At 33.0% G+C, this 18,726-nt stretch overlaps 2 protein-coding genes across 2 annotated transcripts; both read right to left on the minus strand.

Annotated features, from left to right (window-relative positions):
* Positions 1-7,869: 7,869 nt before the first annotated feature.
* LOC107417175 (triacylglycerol lipase 2) lies at positions 7,870-10,225 on the minus strand. The gene is made up of 9 exons (XM_048472457.2): positions 10,064-10,225; positions 9,836-9,940; positions 9,567-9,707; positions 9,339-9,449; positions 9,039-9,182; positions 8,900-8,940; positions 8,543-8,622; positions 8,327-8,422; positions 7,870-8,189 (listed from the first exon to the last, which is right to left on the minus strand). Exons 1-9 carry the CDS (start codon positions 10,223-10,225, stop codon positions 7,870-7,872), a joined length of 1,200 nt encoding a protein of 399 aa, XP_048328414.2.
* Positions 10,226-17,803: 7,578 nt separating this feature from the next.
* On the minus strand, positions 17,804-18,212 carry LOC112491244 (uncharacterized). The gene is made up of 2 exons (XM_060816792.1): positions 18,060-18,212; positions 17,804-17,974 (listed from the first exon to the last, which is right to left on the minus strand). Exons 1-2 carry the CDS (start codon positions 18,210-18,212, stop codon positions 17,804-17,806), a joined length of 324 nt encoding a protein of 107 aa, XP_060672775.1.
* Between the last annotated feature and the right edge of the window lie 514 nt (positions 18,213-18,726).

The raw sequence follows: 18,726 nt of genomic DNA on the forward strand, positions 1-18,726 counted from the left end.
AGTTGCCGCAATTTATATATATATAAATATAAATATATATATATATATATATATGTATATATATTTATACGTGTGTATATGTACAATAATGTATTTCTAATGTTGCTAATATATTTTGGTATATAAATATCAAATTGCTATGTTTAACAGGTGCTTCAAAAAACAAGGATGAATCTCCCATCTTTCCGTTTAAACCAGTGGGACATTAGAGTAGAAATAATACTACAACTTATAAAGTTGGTGCATATATAATAATTAATAGAAGTTAAATGCCAAGACAGGTATACATCATCCATTACCAATTTGTTATAATGTGGACCAACAACTCATCCATTGCCAATTTGTTATAATATGGACCAACAACTCAGAAACCATCACTTTCGACCATAAATGGAATCAATCCATCAATTATGCCAATTGATCAGTTCTATCCTATTGCTCTTAAGACAAATAAGGAGTTGCCACATTTCCATTTGGTCACTCCAACTAATCCTCAACATTAATTAATTTCTTTTTTCTTTATCGGGTTATAATAATTCCTATTGTAAAAGGAGGAAGAAGTGTGCCTAGGACCCATGAACTCATGGTGTGACTATGAGGGATTTACTATTACACCAATTTCACTTGATAATTCAAATACGAGGCGTACCTTTTATGGATCCATATTTGAACATAGACATCAACTTTGAACAATAAACGTGGCCCAACATGTAAAAGTAGAATAATTTTTTGGAACGCTAATAACTATAAAGGACTTACACCTCTAATGTCATATTTAAGAACTATATTTTTATTTTTTAAAATTTTAAGTTTACAAAAAGTGGACCTTTCATATAATTTTATAGTCATTAACCTTAATATTTTTTTAATATTAATATATAAATATATAACGGTTCTGTGAAATGTTGCGGGATATTGTCAAGCATCTTTTTATAGACTGAATTGCCTAATAGAACAAAATTCTTAACATATATAAGATATGTATAAGAAAATTATATTATGTGGATATCATGCATTTTTCATGTGATTACATATAATCATTATTTGTAATCCTATGAAATTAAATGGTAAATGCAGATATATGCATGATAGAAGGATTGCATATATATATATATATATATATATATATACAGTCAGTTTCTTATCAGGATCAAGATGTTCTGATGGAAAAACTTCACTTATAAGCCTTTGAATCTCTTCAAGGGCTGCAATTTAAAAATGTATTTGGACTTTTATATAAGATTAGCAAAATTCTCAACCTTTATGGTAACAAAGTGAACTTTATCATGCCTCGTATAAATCCCATATGCATCTTTAAATTTATACCCTTAAAAGTATCCAAAGCATGATAAGTGAGGTCACAATGAATATCAAAACCTCTTGATGAGAGACTTCATAGACCTAGTGGTTTTTAAATTAGATGATCTAATATTAGCTTTTAGGCCATATGAATGACTAAAATTTAAAATTAATTGTTGACTAAATATGGATTTAGTAATATACTAAAATCATATTTGAGCAATGTGAACCTTATAGGAATTTAGATGGTAACAAACAAAGTATTTAATCTTAGCTTTTAAAGCATCCAACGATTAAAAAGGAAGTCCAAATTGCAAATTGTAAAAGGTTTAAGCTAATTTGATATGTCTGGTTGTATATTCACAAATGTTAAAAGAGAATTATTCCATCTAATTTCACTTGAATTATTATCATCATCATCATCATCATCATCTTGTGTTCCAGCCGTTTCAAACTCTTTGATTCAAGACAAATGCAGTTTCAACAACCATGTGTGGTCGGCCTGAAAAAAACAAAAAAAACTACCATGTGTGAAGTCTTATGATCATGAATTTTGTATTTTCTATTATGCCAAAAGGCCGAGCATAATAAATTTCTCACTTATTTTTGCTGAAATTGTTGTCCACTACCACTCTAATTTCAAATGCCTATTCATTCTACCCAATCATATTATTTAACACCCAACATAATGTACAAAATTACTGTAAAACCTCCCTCCCCTCTTTTGGAATGTATCAGAGAGAAGGAATTGAAATCCTTTCGTCACTTTGTTTTCCAAAGTTGATCTGTTGGAGGCTTTTTCATCCAACTTAAAGATTACTCATAATTTTTCACAGTTTGGCTCATCGTGAAACAGGGCATTAGTTCATTATTATTTTGTCTTTTATTTTCCTCTCTATTTCTCGACCTAAAATCTGAAGCAAAAACTAGTTTCACTCTTACTCTCTCTCTCTCTCTCGCTCTCACCCTTTTGGTACACATTCATGAAGAACCAACCAGTATAGATCCCGTCATCATATAGAGAAAGAGATCTTAGTTTTACTAGTTGAAAAAGAGTGATCTTAATTTGTTCTTTATGTTGTGATCCTTTGATCACCAAAAACATACAAAACTAATACAGAAAAATAAAGAGAGACAAAAGTACAAAAATTGAGAAGAAAAAGATGTATTATAACTATAAAATTTATACCAAAAAAAAACTTCTCTCAGCCTCTCTCAAAACCTATATTGTTTATACTGTATGTTATATGTGATACAAGAATGAGAAATTAAGTATCTATTTATAATGCTCTCTTTAGGGTTTTTAGGGTTGAAACCCTAATGTGCTTGGGCTTAGGAGATAATAGGCTGGACCCCACAATTCTCCCTCTCCAGCCGCATTTTAAAAACTTAATGGTCACCTACCATCTAAATCAGCTATGTCTCTACACAGCTTCAACTTCTCTGGTGTAATGTAAATATATCTGCTAGATTCTCCTTTGTGTGAATCTTCACAAACCTAAACAATTTATGCTCAGTCACATCACGTATCCAATGATAGCGGATATCAATATGCCTTGTTCGAGAATAATACATTGAATTCTTGCTCAAATCTATAGCACTCTGGTTGTCACAATATATCTTGTAGTCGTTCTGCTTTATGGCCAGTTCATGGAGCAAACATTTTAACCACAACATTCCTTATTGGCTTGCTACGGCAATATACTTTTCTTTTGTCGTGGATAAAACTACACACTTTTACAATCTTGACTGCCATGATGCAGCTCCTCCAGCAAAAGTGTAAATATAACTTGAAGTAGATTTCTTACTATCAAGATCTCCGACCATATCTGCATCTGCATAGCCATATAGAATTGGATCACCTTCCTTATAACACAAGCATACTTTTGATGTACCCTTAAGATACCTGAGAATTCACTTGACTGCTTCCCAGTGTTCATTTCTAGGATTTGAAAGAAATCTACTCACGGTACTAACTGTATGAGCAATGTCCGGTCTAGTACACACCATTGCATATATTAGACTTCCCACTACTAAAGAATAAGGCTTTGAAGCCATCTCCTCTATCTCTACTTTGGATAAGGGGCACGATCGCTTGCTCAACTTGAAATGGTTTGCTAATGGAACGCTGAATCGTTTGGCCTTCTCCATGCCAAATCTCTTTATCACTTGTTCGACATACTTCTCTTGAGATAGCCATAACTTATGATTTTTCCTATCTTGAGCTATTTGCATTTCTGAAATCTGTTGAGCTGGTCCCAAGTCCTTTATATCAAATGACTTGGAAAGTTCCTTCTTAAGCTGACTATTGCATCTTGTCCAATGATCAACATGTCATCGACATACAATAAAAGTGCAATAAAGTTTCCATCTGGAAATCTCTGAATATAAAGACACTGGTTTGCATCACTCTTCTTATATCCTTGACTCATCATAAAAGAGTCAAACTTCTTGTACCACTGCCTAGGTGCTTGCTTAGGGCCATACAAGATCTTCTCTATCTTGCAAATGAGGTTCTCCTTCCTTGAAACTTTAAAACCTTCTGGTTACTCCATATAAATCTCTTCATGTAGATCACCATGAAAGAATGTTGTTTTCACATCTATCTGTTCAAGCTCTAGGTCTAGATAAGCTATTAGACCAAGAATAACTCGTATAAAAGTCATCTTCACTACTGGTGAGAAAATCTCATCAAAGTCAATTCCTTTCTTTTGAAGGAAACCTTTGACGACCAATCGGGCTTTATGTTTCACCACCTGTCCGTTGACATCTTTCTTGAGCTTGAATACCCATTTGTTCTTTAGTGCCTTCTTTCCCTTCGGAAGCTCAACCAACTCATAGGTATGGTTCTTCTGCAAAGATTTCATCTCTTCTTGCATTGCATGCATCCATTTTTCTCTGTCTTGATGGGAATTAGCTTCCTGAAAGCTCTCTGGCTCCCTATCTTCAGCAAGCAGAATATATTGAGATTCTGGATATCTCTTTGATGGAATACGGCCTCATTCAGATCTTCGGAGAGGTATACCATCATTTGACTGTTCTGATGGTCCCGCAGCTTCTGGTGTTTGATCATCTCCATACTCAATATCATCTTCTATAATCTGGTTTTCTTAGAATACCACATCCCTGCTTCTAATAACCTTCTTCGCCTTCAGATCCCATAATCTGTATCCGAATTCTTCATCTCCATATCCAATAAAGATGCATGGAGTAGTTCTTGCGTCAAGCTTCAGTCTAGGCTCCTTTAATACATGTGCAAAGGCTAAACATCCAAATACTCTTAAATGAAAGTATGAGGTATTCTTACCAGACCACACTTTCTCTAGAATTTCAAAATTCAGTGGTATAGATGGTAATCTGTTAATCAAATAGTAGGTGGCACGAATAACTTCTCCCCAGAATGACTGATCATATTTTTGACCTTCTCCATTATCGTCCGATTCATTCTCTCGGCTGTGCCATTATGTTGTGGGGTGTGAGGGACCATTTTCTCAGGCCGAATGCCCTAGCCTTTGCAGTAGACATCAAACTCCTGGGAAGTATACTCACCCCCATTGTTTGAACGAAACTATTTCAGCTTTTTTCCTGTCACGCTCTACCACGGCATGAAACTCTTTGAAGTGATCTAAAACTTGATCTTTCATCTTTAGGAAATAAACCCACACCTTTCGAGAATCATCATCTATAAAGATCAGGAAATATCTGTTACCACCTAGAGATTCCTATTTCAAAGGTCCACAAACATCATAATGCACCAGACTAAGCAATTCTGATCTTCTCGTTGAAGATGACTTAAATGAGACTCTGTGTTGTTTACCATATAAATAATGATTGCAAGGTTCTAACACAGCATCCTTGAAAATAGTGATAAGCTTCTTATTCGTCAAGGTAGACAATCTTTTCTCACTCATGTGACCGAGTCTTTGGTGCCACAGATTTTGAGATACCTTTCATTCTGTAATGTTGAGGCTATCTGCATAAATCTTCACATGAGTCTTGTAAAGTGTTTCACAAATATGTCCTTGAGTGACAACTATAGCACCTTTTATCATTTTCCATGTGCTATTGTAAAAGTGGCTGCCAAAGGCTTCCTTGTCAAAGGCTATTCCTGAGAGAAAATTGAGCTGAAGTTCTGGAACACGTCAGATATCATTCAAAGTAATTATATGTCCAACATTAGTCTTTATCTGAACGTCTCCAATTCCAACAATCTTGGCAAAACTATTATTTTCTATCTTCACTGTGCCAAAGTCTCCTGCTTTATATGTCTTGAAAAACTCTACGTATGGAGTAACGTGGTAGAATGGCGCAGTATCAACTACCCACTTGACTTCTTCGCTTGAAGTGTAAAGGCATGATTCTTCATGTGTGAAACAATATGCCACTTCTCCTCTGATAGTGACCAAAGTTTCACCATCCTTCTTTGGCTGATTGCTTTTCTACCCCTGTTTTGGCAACATCTTCCTGCAATACTTCTTCAAGTGTCCTTCTTGGCCACAATAATGACACTTATATGATGGCATTCTTCCATCTATGGATCTACCTCTGCTCTGGCTTCTACCTCTTCCCCTGTCATGAGTACCTTCTTGCTGTCTCCCCCGTTTCTCTGTGACAAAGGCATGCATTTGATCATTATTAATGTCCTTTCTCCAAGCCTTCTCATTAAATAAGGCATCCGTTACTATAGCCATGGTAAGTTTGCCATTTGGGGTCGAATTGCTGAGAGAGATGACTAGTGTCTCCCAACTGTCTGGAAGAGAGCTAAGAAGTAAAAATGCTTTGTTCTTCATCCTCTAGTTGTTACTTCATCGTACACAATTGGTTTACCAAGTTTTGAAGCATACTGGTTTGCTTGACTATAGAAGTTCCATTCTTTAAATTCAAATTCACCAAACGCCTTATTAATAAGGCTTTATTTTGAGCAGTCTTGGCTTGGTACATGTTCTCCAATTTCTTCTAGAGGGTGTATGCATCCGTCTCTTGCGCAACATGATGGAAAACACTATGGTCAATCCATTGTTGGATTTAACCGATCGTTTTCCTGTTCATCTTCTTCCATTTCGCTTCTTTGGTGGTATCAGGATTATTGCCTTCCATATCTAAGGGGTCAAACAAATCCTTGTAATTTAAGATCGTCCATCTGAGATCTCCAAAGTGCATAGTTGGTGGCAGTAAGTTTGATCATAGTTCTCGAATGTGACTTGTCCATTGACATCTTATCTTGCAAAAATGGAAGCTGAATTTGGCCAAATGGAGTCCACCAATGCATCCGAAATTGTAAAAAACATTAGGTTTGACTTTTCTCGAGCCAAAATCTAAATATTCAACTTTTTAAGGTCAAAGAGCAATTTCCAAAAATTCTGGACCAATATGCAAATATAAAAAATATAAGGGCATTTTTGCAATTTCAAAAAGTCTTGGACCGTTGCTGACATATCGGACGATGTGGCAGACCAGATGACATGGCAGAAAGCTAGCTGATGACATGTCAGGTGATGTGTCACGGCTTGGCTTCGAACTCGGCTCAACAGCTTATCTCTCGGTTCGGCTTGGCTTGTGTCTTGGCTCAGCTCAGCTCGAAGGCAGGGCTCGCGGTTTTGCTAGTTTGGAGTGGCCTGCACAAAAACTTTGATCAGCGCGTGGGGCGTGTGCGTAGCGGATGGAGGTCCGGTTGGGCTCGCTTTCTTCATCTCGGTGAGATCTATCTCCTGGTATGCTCAAATACGTCGTTTGAGCTTTTGGACGACAAACCCTATACTTGGAACCTGGCTCTGATACCATTTGTTGTAATCCTTTGATCACCAAAAACACACAAAACTAATACAGAAAAATAAAGAGAGACAAAAGTACGAAAATTGAGAAGAAAAAGATGTATTATAACTATAAAATTTATACACAAAAAAAAACTTCTCTTAGTCTCTCTCAAAACCTGTATTGTCTATATTGTATGTTATATGTGATACAAGAATGAGAAATTAAGCATCTATTTATAATGCTCTCTTTAGGGTTTCAAGGGTTGAAACCTTAATGGGCTTGGGCTTTAGGAGATAATAGACTGGATCCCACACTTTATGAGTATAAATGTTTCGAGATTATTAGAGATGTTAATGTGTGCAATTTTTCATGAATATTGACTTTGATTCATGTTTATAGACTATCAGGAATTGTTTTTTGCAATTTTTCATGACTATTGACATTTCCCCAAGTTAATTGCCTACGAATAAAAAAGACGAGGAGTCTTTTTTATAAACAGGCAAGATTTTTTGCTTGATAGTCAAGTTAGCATGGAGCCATTACTTGATTGAAATATAATTTTTTTTTTTTTTTTTTTTTTAAGTTTCGTAAAATGAGGTTTCTCACATAGCTCAAACCTTGTACATCAATTTTAAGGTTTTTACAAACCAAATCAGATTATAAAGTTTTACATAGAATAGAAAGGCAGGCATTGTTGGATTGCGAGGCTAATAAAGTAGAATATGAAACATGGTTTTAGGCAAAAAGGGCCTGAAAAAAATAACTATCTGTAGCAAACCACAAATTGAATTGATGGAGAAACTCATTAGAAACTCATTAATGGAGCTTGAAGAAGGCTATCAGAGGATCAAACACAATTCTATTAGCATTGGTTCCCATGATAAAATCTAGATGAGCATACTCTTCCCTATACTGAATAACCAGCTTGTCTGCATCATGGTCTCTGAGGTCGTCTAGCAAAACCTGCATGTCATTGACATCGGAAAGTGTATCCTTTCCTCCGTAGCTGAGCAGAAGAGGAAAATTCTTTGGGATGCTTCTCATGTTATACTTTGGAGGAGTAGCCTGCTCATAGTGCTTCAGGTTCTGAGCGATATTATTATAATTAAACTTTGTAATAGTTCCCCTTCTGACCACTATCAAAAATCCACAGCCACAAAAAAACAATTAAACTTGGTCAATACGTAGAAAACCAAAATGCTTCTATAATTAATTTTTTTTTTTTTTGACATTTAGCAGGGTCACTATTAGCGAAAATGAAACTCAAACTTACTCTGGACCAGGTGCATCATGTTCTTCGTTGCAGTCGGCTGAGGTTCGTGCTGGAGAAGAGCGTCTATTGTGGAAGTTTTGACGCAGCAATTTGGGCCTATAAATTGCAAGAATTTATAAGTAAAAAAATAAAAAAATGTAAAACTTCTGTAAAACCAAAAAACTAAAAAAATCTTATTGAGTTTATATTAGAAGCATGTAAAAATGGAAAATTTACCTGTGAAAAGAGTCAATAGGTTGGAGCAGCTAATTCCCAATTTGCTGCATGCAACATCCAAAAGTTTTCCTACATCGTTCCTGTAAGGATAAAGGAAAGGAAATCCCTCTGGATATCACGCTTTACTATAATTTTAGTCACCAAGAATATGACAAAGTACTTGAACCTTATTTGAATTAATAATGCCTATCCCTTTGTCAAATTTCAGTTGGAGGAAAGTACAATATAGTTCAGCTGAGAAAACTCTAAATCTTTAAGAAAGTTCTTAGAAGATAGGTTTGTCTCAAAATTTCTATAAATAAATGGACAAATTCGTACAATATTATATTATAAAAGAAACCAAAAGGATTTTCTTACGCTTTTGGAATGAATTCGCGGACACCTATCACGTACAGATTCTGTATAACAAAAGTCGTACAAGTATATATTGTCAATTAAATACTTTTTTGTATAAAAAAAATTCGGAATCCACGGTTAATAACCGAAAGCTAGTTACCTCTGCTAAAAATAGTTCAGCAATAGTCCTTCCAAGCAGTGAAGACATTTGACCCAGATAAGCAATTGGGCTTAGCATTGCCGCTGATCTTAACATATTTAACAATTTGCCATGAGAGAAAGCAGATAAAGCTGTCAAAGTTCCCTATAATTCAAAGAATCGAAAGTCAAACCAAAATCCCAATTTTCAAACATAATATATATATATATATATATGTTTTATATCACGTCCCAAAACATTACAGTCCATAGATATATATATGTCTTATATCACGTCCAAAAACAAAGTATAGAACCTCACCAAGGAATGCCCTACATAATGCAGCTTTTGCCCTGTTTGATTGTTCACATACCCGACGAAAGTTGGAAGATCGTATGCAGCCAGTTCATCCCATGACCATTCCCAGTAAGCCTACCCAACCATACAAGACAATATAAATCATTGATGAAATGAGTTCATGAAACTAATTAACACCCAGAATGAGAATAGTAAATTAAGATTTATAAGAGGATCAAAATGAAGTGGTACTGGATCTTTAGGAGTAAGTGAAATGTGCCCTTTGCTAGATAACGTCCCTCTAGTGTTGGCAAGCCACACATCGAATCCATCATCCGCCAACTTGAACGCCAATGATTCATCAGGGGAACCCAATATCCATGAAACAGCATCCTGTTACCAACAAAGTTTAAATATGTAATGGTGCAAAGAAATACAAATACACACATTGTTTGTGCCATTAATAATAATAATATATAGCAAAAATCAATTTATATATCTATTTTGTGTATTGTGCTAACCGCAAAGATTCCATGTTGTAATAAAACTGGGGGATAATTTGTTATCTTATTTTTAGCCGCTGAAATCCTCTGCAAGCCAATAATATAACCATCTGGAGTTGTTACCTGAAACCCATATTAGATCATAGTTAGTTTATTGACAGAAGTTAAAGGATGTAAAAAATAAAACAGATAAAGAAAGGTAGAGATTTTTTTGTACTTGTTTTAGGCGGAAGATTAAAAACTTACATTATGTTCTTGGCAGATATATCCTTGGGTCTCCACCATTGATTTGCATATGCTAAAGTTTTCACCTGCAGCAGCAGGCAGCTTTGTTCTTGCTGCCATGGCTGCTGAAACACATAGTAGAAGATCCACCAGAATTAGAGTTGTTGATGAAATGTTTGCCATTTTTATTGCTGAGTTTAATTCCCAATGGAATAGCTTTCTTGGTTTTTGCATTGCTTTTATACTACATCCATACAGAATGAAAACTAATCCAAAAACCGAATATTGAATATTAAACGTTGAATTTCCTATTTTTTTATGTCTTTTAAAAACTTGGTTAGTTTTATTTAACTATGTTTGTTAGGTGTTTCTAAATATATCATAAAAACAAGTATGCATTGTATCATCTTCCCTTCGAACTAAAGAGAGATTGGAATGAAATTTTTGCTGTATATTTGGATCATTTAAATAAATGTGTATAAAGAAAACATAATGAATTATGAGCAAAATACAAAAGTTAGTTTTAGGAAACAAACACCTTTGTTAACGCTTGCAAGCCTCCTCATTAGCGCATTGTTAATTACTATTTATTGTGTAACTTCCTGTGCCATTGTGTAACTACATGCATGTACCCACATCCCGGCCCACAGTTACAGTTAAAATTTAAATGAAAATAACTTTGAATAAAATCAGCTGACATAGGTTAGACCAGAAAATTTCAACAGAATAAATAAATAAATAAATAAAAGGAGGCTAGACCAGAAAATTAATAAAAGCATTGCAAAAACTGATGCGTTTAGTTTTAAAAAGAGTATTTATTATTATTTATTAGTACAAATATGCATGTTTTCTCTTTAATAGATTTTGGGAAAATTAATTGTGCCTGCATACAAAAAACCAAGTGCAGCTACGGCTTTTCTTTAAACTGGTACATGAAAATTAATATTTCACTTGCCCTTGAAGAGAAGGGCGAGGATTTTTTTATTTTTTTTTATTTTAATGTTGTTATTTGTTAGTATTAGTGACAATTATAAATTTATATAACAAATTTTAATTGGAACATTTAATTTTATTACTCTTTTAGATAATTGTTATATGTTACAATTACCATCTTATATAATAAATTTTAGTTGAGCTATTTAATTCTATTATTTTTTATTTTAAAATTTTAAAATTGATAACCATTTAAATTTTCATCTGGTACATAAGGCCAATTAGTAATCGTTAATTAATGGTGATAAATAATATTATTTTTATTTTTATTCTAAATCCCAAAAAAATTAATCTTCGAGCGGTAGCAATTTAAATTTTCATATGGCACATAGATCCCTTATCATCAGGGAGTACTATGTTGATTCTTTTGAGTAATATAACTGAAATGCCCATTGATTTTTTATTAACATGGTTTCGAACATAAATGGTACATTCCAAAATAACTGTTACTCGAACATCTTTACATTTGACCATGAACCTCCTTTGGATTTTTGATTGACTCCATTTTTTCCTAAAGGAAAGAAGAAAGGAACGAAAAACAAAAAAGAAAGAAGAAGTTCACTAGTAATAACATTGAGTTCAAATCCTCCACTAACCCCGATACAAAAATTTGAAAAAAAATGTATAGCACTTTAATTAGGGCCGAACTTAGTATTAATTTGAGTTAAAAGACACTATAGAATTTTTTTTGCCAAATTTGATTTGTTGGACAAAGGCTTTCTCATGCAAGTTTTGCATACCTCGCAACTTTTTCAAAGTTTGGGTAATCAAGAAACACAGGATGTACGTTATGTTGTGCCTATTAGAAATTTATTCAAGACTATATTGATTTTTAGGAGGTTATTTTGGTTTTATATTTATTGTTCAGTTATTTATTTAATAAGTTATAATAATTGTTTATTTATCATTAAATCTATTTTATTAGTATTAAGTTGGGTTTAAGGTCCTAAACTCCTAATTACTTTATTTCTGTAACTGTCTACAACTATAAATAGCCTATTTTGATGAGAGGAATGTAGACATGGTTTGAAATTCGTTTTGGAAAATATGATTTGAGTTGTTGTTGTTTCTTCAATATTTTATTTTATGTTTTAAAATATTCTCAAGTATTATGGATTGTTAAAGTGCTTTGGGAAGTTACTTGCTACACCTTAAAACTCTTGGACGATGGTTGTATATTTCTAGAAAATAATGCATCAAAATTTTCAATGGAGAAGGGAGTGAATCTTCTCTAAAAAAATGTGCATCTTGTCTGCTTGATCTACTTTTCCAATGCTTTATTTTGTTGTATTTATTTAATTAATTATTTATTTTTTGTTAATATTTTATATTTCCTATTTTTATGTTAACAAATATTCATGCCCCTGGTGCAGTAAATATTTTCCATCTGTTCCTTCATTTGCCCTCTCTCTTTCTTGTCCCCCAAAAAAAAAAAAAAAAAAATTTGAAGCAAAACTTGGTTTAAATTTCTTTCAAGTCTCACCCTTTTGGAACAAATTCATTTAGACCGAACCAGTATAGATTCCGTCAAATAGAAAAAAGAGACTTTAGTTCAACTGGCATTGCTCTTTATAATTATCTCTGGAAGTAGGAGAAGATTAGAAGAATTATTATGAGTAAAAATGTTTATAGATTGCTAGGAAGTGTAATGGGTTCTTTATTTTCCATGATTATTGACTTTACATTTCCTAATTACTTGAGACTTTAGTAAATAACTTTAGAGACTTTAAAGTACGTTTGACAGTGCTTTTGGAGTTCCAAATAACTACTATGCACCCAAAAAAAAAAAAAAATAATAAAAATAAAAGGAAAGAAAGTGGGAAAAGGCAACATGTTTGGCAAAAAAGTAGTAAGTGCAAAACAAATACTCCTTCTGCTTATAAGAAAAGCACCAAAGTTGATTCTTTGACAAGTAAGTGTTGCCTTATGCTAGGATGAATATATATATAAATATATATATAATGAATTAACTAAAATATCTAAATACCATAAATAATTTTAAAAGAGTTTTTTTTTTTTTTTAATCCAAGCATTTTCTTTTACAAAGTACATTTTGACGAAAGTACTATGAAAAACATATGCTACAAAGTATAAATGCTATTAAAAAAGCACTTCAAAACATGCAATATCTACTTGTTTTTTAAACTTATGTTTGACTTAATATAAGTCATTAAGATACTTTGTTGTGTTTGTTTTTACAACTTATCACTTATTTTATGTAGTTTTTGTATTAATATAAAAAGTAAAAATTTATAGGTTTTGACTTTTAGATATATATATATATATATTCCTCAAAAATACCTTTCATATTTGAATAATTTACAACTAATTGTCCATCTTCTTCATCTGAAATATAAAATTTAAAAAGATAATCTACACAGCTCAATCTCTCAGAAAGTTTTTTGATCAAGCTTTTCCCAAATATTTCTCTCCTCTCGTTGCACTCTTTTCCACCAACTATTCAATAGATTTGGTGGATCACAAATGACAATCTGAATTTTAGAAACAAAATGCTAGAAACAGGTTTAGAAGACAATAAACTCTCATAACAAGAATCGAAATTAAAATTGGAAATCAGGGCTGTTCATCATCAGAGTTTGTGGTTAGGGAATGAGAGATTGATCATAGGGAAGAAGATGGAGGAGGTAAGGAGGAGGTAAGATCTTGCGAAAGAGAGATCGAAGAAAAATAAGGGTTGGGCAAACGAATTTTAAACTTACAAATATCCTGAGAGAGAAGCATGATTTTTCATTGTTCGATAGTTAAATTAACATTTCTCCACAAAGTTTAAGTAGTGGGCAGTCATTGTATTTGTATTTGTATTTGTATTTTTCTCTAACAATCTCGTTCATGTATAGGTTCGGTATTTTTGAATTCTTACCATGTATTTTTTACTTTTAATTAAAGTTATTGAGTTTTAAATTTAGAACCCTCAAACGATCTTTAGCTCTAATACTAAATTTAATTATTTTCTTTCCCAATAGCGTAAGCAAAAAAATGGATTATTATTACATTTATATTTTTTTGTAATAGCACTTGAAAGTTTTGAATTGAGTGAAAACAGTAAATTTTGGAACCAAATTAAATTTATTAAACTGTACGTACAAAGGCATACTGTTTACAACTTGAGGCCAGTAAATTAGCATTTGGAACATAACTTTTATGCCAAAAGGTCCAGACCAAAAAACAAAATAAAAAAAAAAATACATAAATAAATGAAATAACTAAATAAAAAAAATAAAAAAAGTGGCTACATGTTAGGCAAGATAGTAAGTGCAAAGTAAATACTCCATTTGCTTCTAATTGGTGCTTTCATAAATAAGTGTTGCAATATACCAGGATGAAAATATCTAAATACAATAAATAATTTTTAAAGCCTTTTGTTTTATTATGTATGTCCAAACATTCACCGCTTCTTTTATGAAGCACATTTTTAACAAGATTGAACATAGATGCTATTAAAAGAGCACTTTCAAACACATACTACTTGTTTTTTTAACTTATGTTTGAATATGAGTAATTAAGATAATTTATTGTGTTTGTTCTTACAAACTTATCACTTATTTAAAGTAGTTTTATCTTAATAGAAAAAGCAAAAATTTATAGCTTTTAACTTATCTTTCAGCTGTCTTTTCAAACTCAATTACGGTCCACTTTATTTTATTAAATAAAATCTATCCTTAATAACCATTAGATTATCATTTAAAAAATAAATCCCAATCCATTGGATTCTGGCCCATCCCATTGAAAAAATTCAAATTATTATCAAGGATGGACTTTAGCTTAATAAAATAAGTGGATAAACAAAATGATAAGACTTGTCCTGGTAACACTCCCAGGATCTTCTGGATGGTCCCGTTTAGTGAAGTCCCATTGGATAATCTCTAGAGGATATCCAATGGAACCACACATCAAACATGGACAAACGAATACATGCATTATTAATAATACCTCAATATATATATATATATATATATAACCACAACAGTATAAAAGTTCACAACTATGGTCCACAACCAGCCTATCGTACTACAGGCCATAATTACACATATATATAATATAGTCTATACTGTGTCTAATATTTAGATCAGAGCATTTTAAGAACAATTGCAAGGTTTAGAAGTATAAATAAATAATAAATAAGTCCAGGAAGATAAAGATAAATAAAGAAAGATAGATACTGCTGCTGCTGTAGAAAGAACAGAGTGACAAACGGTGAGCGACATAGACTGCCACTAACTGCCTGGACCTAGGAGAATAAATTTAAAACAAATAAAACATGATATAAAAAAACTCAGTGAGTGGCATAGTATAATAGGAAAGTAAAAATTTATTTTCGCAAAAATTTCTCTTAAAACTTCTCGTTTCACTTTTTTGAAAAGTTCCCCTTTTTAAAATAATTTCACAAAACCTAAACTTATATGTCAATTCAATATCATAAAACCGATGCTTCAAAAAGTATAAAGTGAATGATCATTATAATATAATAAAATGTCTTAGTCAAGATATTAATATTGAGCATAAAATATTATAAACATAATTTCACAAAATAATTATGAAAGTGCAATAATAACCACAATATTGAAAATCCAACAATATACTCAAAACATATACAATGTACCATACGATATATAAAACTGTAAATTGTGGATACAGCCACCTCATGACCCTTAATATATGAAAAGTATCGTGGAAATAGTAAACTTTTAGGCCCCGTGGCAGAAATAAACCATTGAGATGAACCCAACCTCACGACCTGTGGCAATAATAAACTGTTGTGATGAACCCAACCTTACGGCACCATGGCAAACCCACGCACTATAATATAATACTGATCTGAAACACCGGTACTATATGGTACATCAATTAAAAAATAAACAACATAATATCCGTAAACAATCTTATGAGATCATACTTTTCTAAACATTATTGTATCATAAATCATAATTTAATATTCAAACTCAACCGCTTATTTAAATATTTTAAAAATCTCAAATCATCATTTCATGCTAAAATCAGAAATACCACAATGAAATATATATCACCAGCAACCAATTTTAGGCACATAAAATTGTAAAATACTTGAACATGCTTAAAATCATATAATTTTCAATCTGTTTTCTCAAATAAATTATTTTCCAAAATGATTTAAAAGCTCAATTCAAACACCAAGATATTTAAATACCACAAGTCGATTTATGAACTCATTAGAATTGGAAACCATTTAAAATATTGTCAAAAGTCACATAAAATGATAACACATATATGTAAATACAGATATTTATATATGCATAAAACAAACATTTCAATCAAATGGTATATACGTGAAATATTCGAACTACATATATATTATACTATATACCCAAAATATTTTAAAATGATATAAACATTCATAGTACTATAGATGTTAACTCCTACTATCTTGCAGGATCGCCTCCATACTCAACACGAGTATTCGTAATATAATAAAAATATTTCTTAGATTCCAACAACTAAACCAAAGATATTCCTGTATACTAAATGTTTTAAAAAAATGATTTATACCACTATAAAATTACATAAATTGGACCTCGTACCCGACTTACCAACTATATCGTGTACCTTTAGGACCCCGTATCCAAAATTGGGACTTTTCATCCCAAGGCTAATCTTTCAAAATTGAACCTTCCAATGGGTCCTATTAATATCCAATTACACTAATCTAATCTCAATTTTACCTAATTTGACCAATTTTGTTCAAACACAATCTTAATTTATCCGGTATTTAACTAACTGATCTAAAAATGGAAAAATTATTAAACGACATCCAAAATTCACAAACTTTATATCTATGGAAAGCTCAGACGATAAGAAACACAATGGTGTGCTCACCTTGGTTCAACGATGTCTCCGGTGGCTGGAAAACTTGATGGAAATTGTGGTCAAACTCCTTGTTGACCTATCTCTAAAACGGTGAAGCATTCGGGTAAAAGGGGCATGGAAATGAGTTCAAATGGTCAAAAATGGTGAGAAGGGTGTGTGGGTTGGCCTGAAATAGCTGAAAAATAGCTAAACAGTCAGAAAATGCCAAACAGCCGATCCCAGGGTGTTGGCAGGTGGTTTGGCAAGAAATTTGACTAGCAAGGTCATCTAGAGGTGGGTAATGTGGGTGGTTGGCATGTGTAGGAAGAGGATGGCTAGAATTTGAGAAAACGATGGTGACCCGGTTGGGCATTAAACCAGTTTGAAAGAACACGATTCAGATTCGTGGGTGTGGAGAGTTTAAGATTTATTCCCTGTTGGGCATGGTTCTCAAAGCTTATATAGAGTTTTGGATCACTAACAGACAAAAATTTGGGACTAGTTTGGGCACTGATATAAAACTGATGCTTAAACTTCTCAGAACCATAACTTTGTATCCATAACTCAGAATTTGGCATGCCGTTAGTCTATGAACTCGTATCGATAAGCTTTACATAATAGCATATTAGTCGAACCAAAATCTTAACCATAGAAAATGTCAACCTGGGGCCCACATACAGTCCAGCTGGTCAAACATGTTCAATAGGGGTATTTTAGTATAGGTTGTTACAACCTACCTTCCATAAAGAAATTTCGTCCATGAAATTCATACCTTAGTTTTGGAAGAGGTGAGGATACTGACTCTGTATTTAATCCTTTCGGCTCCTAAACCATTTCCTCAACTAGGTGATTTCTCGAAAGAACCTTCATTAAGGGTATGGTCTTGTTGAAAAGCTTTTTCTCTTCCCTATTCAAAATCTATACTAGTTACTCTTCACAAGATAAGTCATCCTTCAACTTAATATGTGGTGTCTCCAACACATGTGATGAATCTAAGATATACTTGTGGAGCATGGAGATGTGGAACACATCATGGACTCGAGAAAGCTCCTTTGGCAAGTTCAACATGTAAGCCACTGAACCTATCATTTCAACTATCTAATATTGTCCAATGTAGCAAGGACTTAGCTTCCCTTATTTTGTAAAGTGTACTACGCCCTTCCAAAGAGAGTTTCAGGAATACCTGATCACCAACCTCAAACTCTAGATCCTTCCTATGCACATTCACGTAGCTCTTTTGCTTATCTTGTGCTGCTTTCACCTTGGCCCATATAATATTGACCTTGTCCACTGTCGCTTGTACAATCTCAGGACCCAGAAGTTTCCTTTCACCCATTTCATTCCAACATAATGATGTCCGATATTGTTTCCTATACGATGCCTTATAAGGTGATGTCTGAATGCTCGAGTGACAACTGTTGTTGTGGGTGAACTGTACCAAAGTTGATACTCATTCCAATTTCCTTTAAAATGTAATACACATGACCTTAACATGTCCCCTAAAGTCTGAATAGTCTTCTCAGATTGTCCATCGATTTGAGGGTGAAAAATGGTACTCAAATTGAACTCGACACCTAGTTCCTTCATTATCTTTGCCAAAACCTCGAAGTAAACTGTGGATCTCTATCAGATACAATAGATACTGGCATCCCGTGCAAACTCACTATATGAGTCATAAAGAGTCCTGCTAACTTTTGAGGATAAAACCTCTCACGAATGGATAAGAAATATACAGACTTGGTGACTTGATCTACTATCACCCAAATACCATCATGTCTCTGAATTGTGGGAGGAAGTTTGAATATAAAATCCATTGTAATGCACTTTTATTTCCATTCTGGGATGGGTAA

Source organism: Ziziphus jujuba, chromosome 4 (assembly GCF_031755915.1).
Source record: "Ziziphus jujuba cultivar Dongzao chromosome 4, ASM3175591v1".
Classification (NCBI taxonomy): Eukaryota; Viridiplantae; Streptophyta; class Magnoliopsida; order Rosales; family Rhamnaceae; genus Ziziphus; species Ziziphus jujuba.

What these genes read in the sequence shown, in the direction of transcription:
- LOC112491244 (XM_060816792.1), bottom strand. Translation starts at nt 18,212, where the DNA reads ATGGGTGAAAGGAAACTTCTGGGTCCTGAGATTGTACAAGCGACAGTG. An exon ending in AGTTTGAGGTTGGTGATCAG is followed by an intron (nt 17,975 to 18,059) that starts GTATTCCTGAAA and finishes GGACAATATTAG; the next exon opens with ATAGTTGAAATGATAGGTTC.
- LOC107417175 (XM_048472457.2), bottom strand. Translation starts at nt 10,225, where the DNA reads ATGGCAAACATTTCATCAACAACTCTAATTCTGGTGGATCTTCTACTA. An exon ending in TACAACATGGAATCTTTGCG is followed by an intron (nt 9,708 to 9,835) that starts GTTAGCACAATA and finishes TGTTGGTAACAG; the next exon opens with GATGCTGTTTCATGGATATT. An exon ending in CTGAACTATTTTTAGCAGAG is followed by an intron (nt 8,941 to 9,038) that starts GTAACTAGCTTT and finishes TTTGTTATACAG; the next exon opens with AATCTGTACGTGATAGGTGT.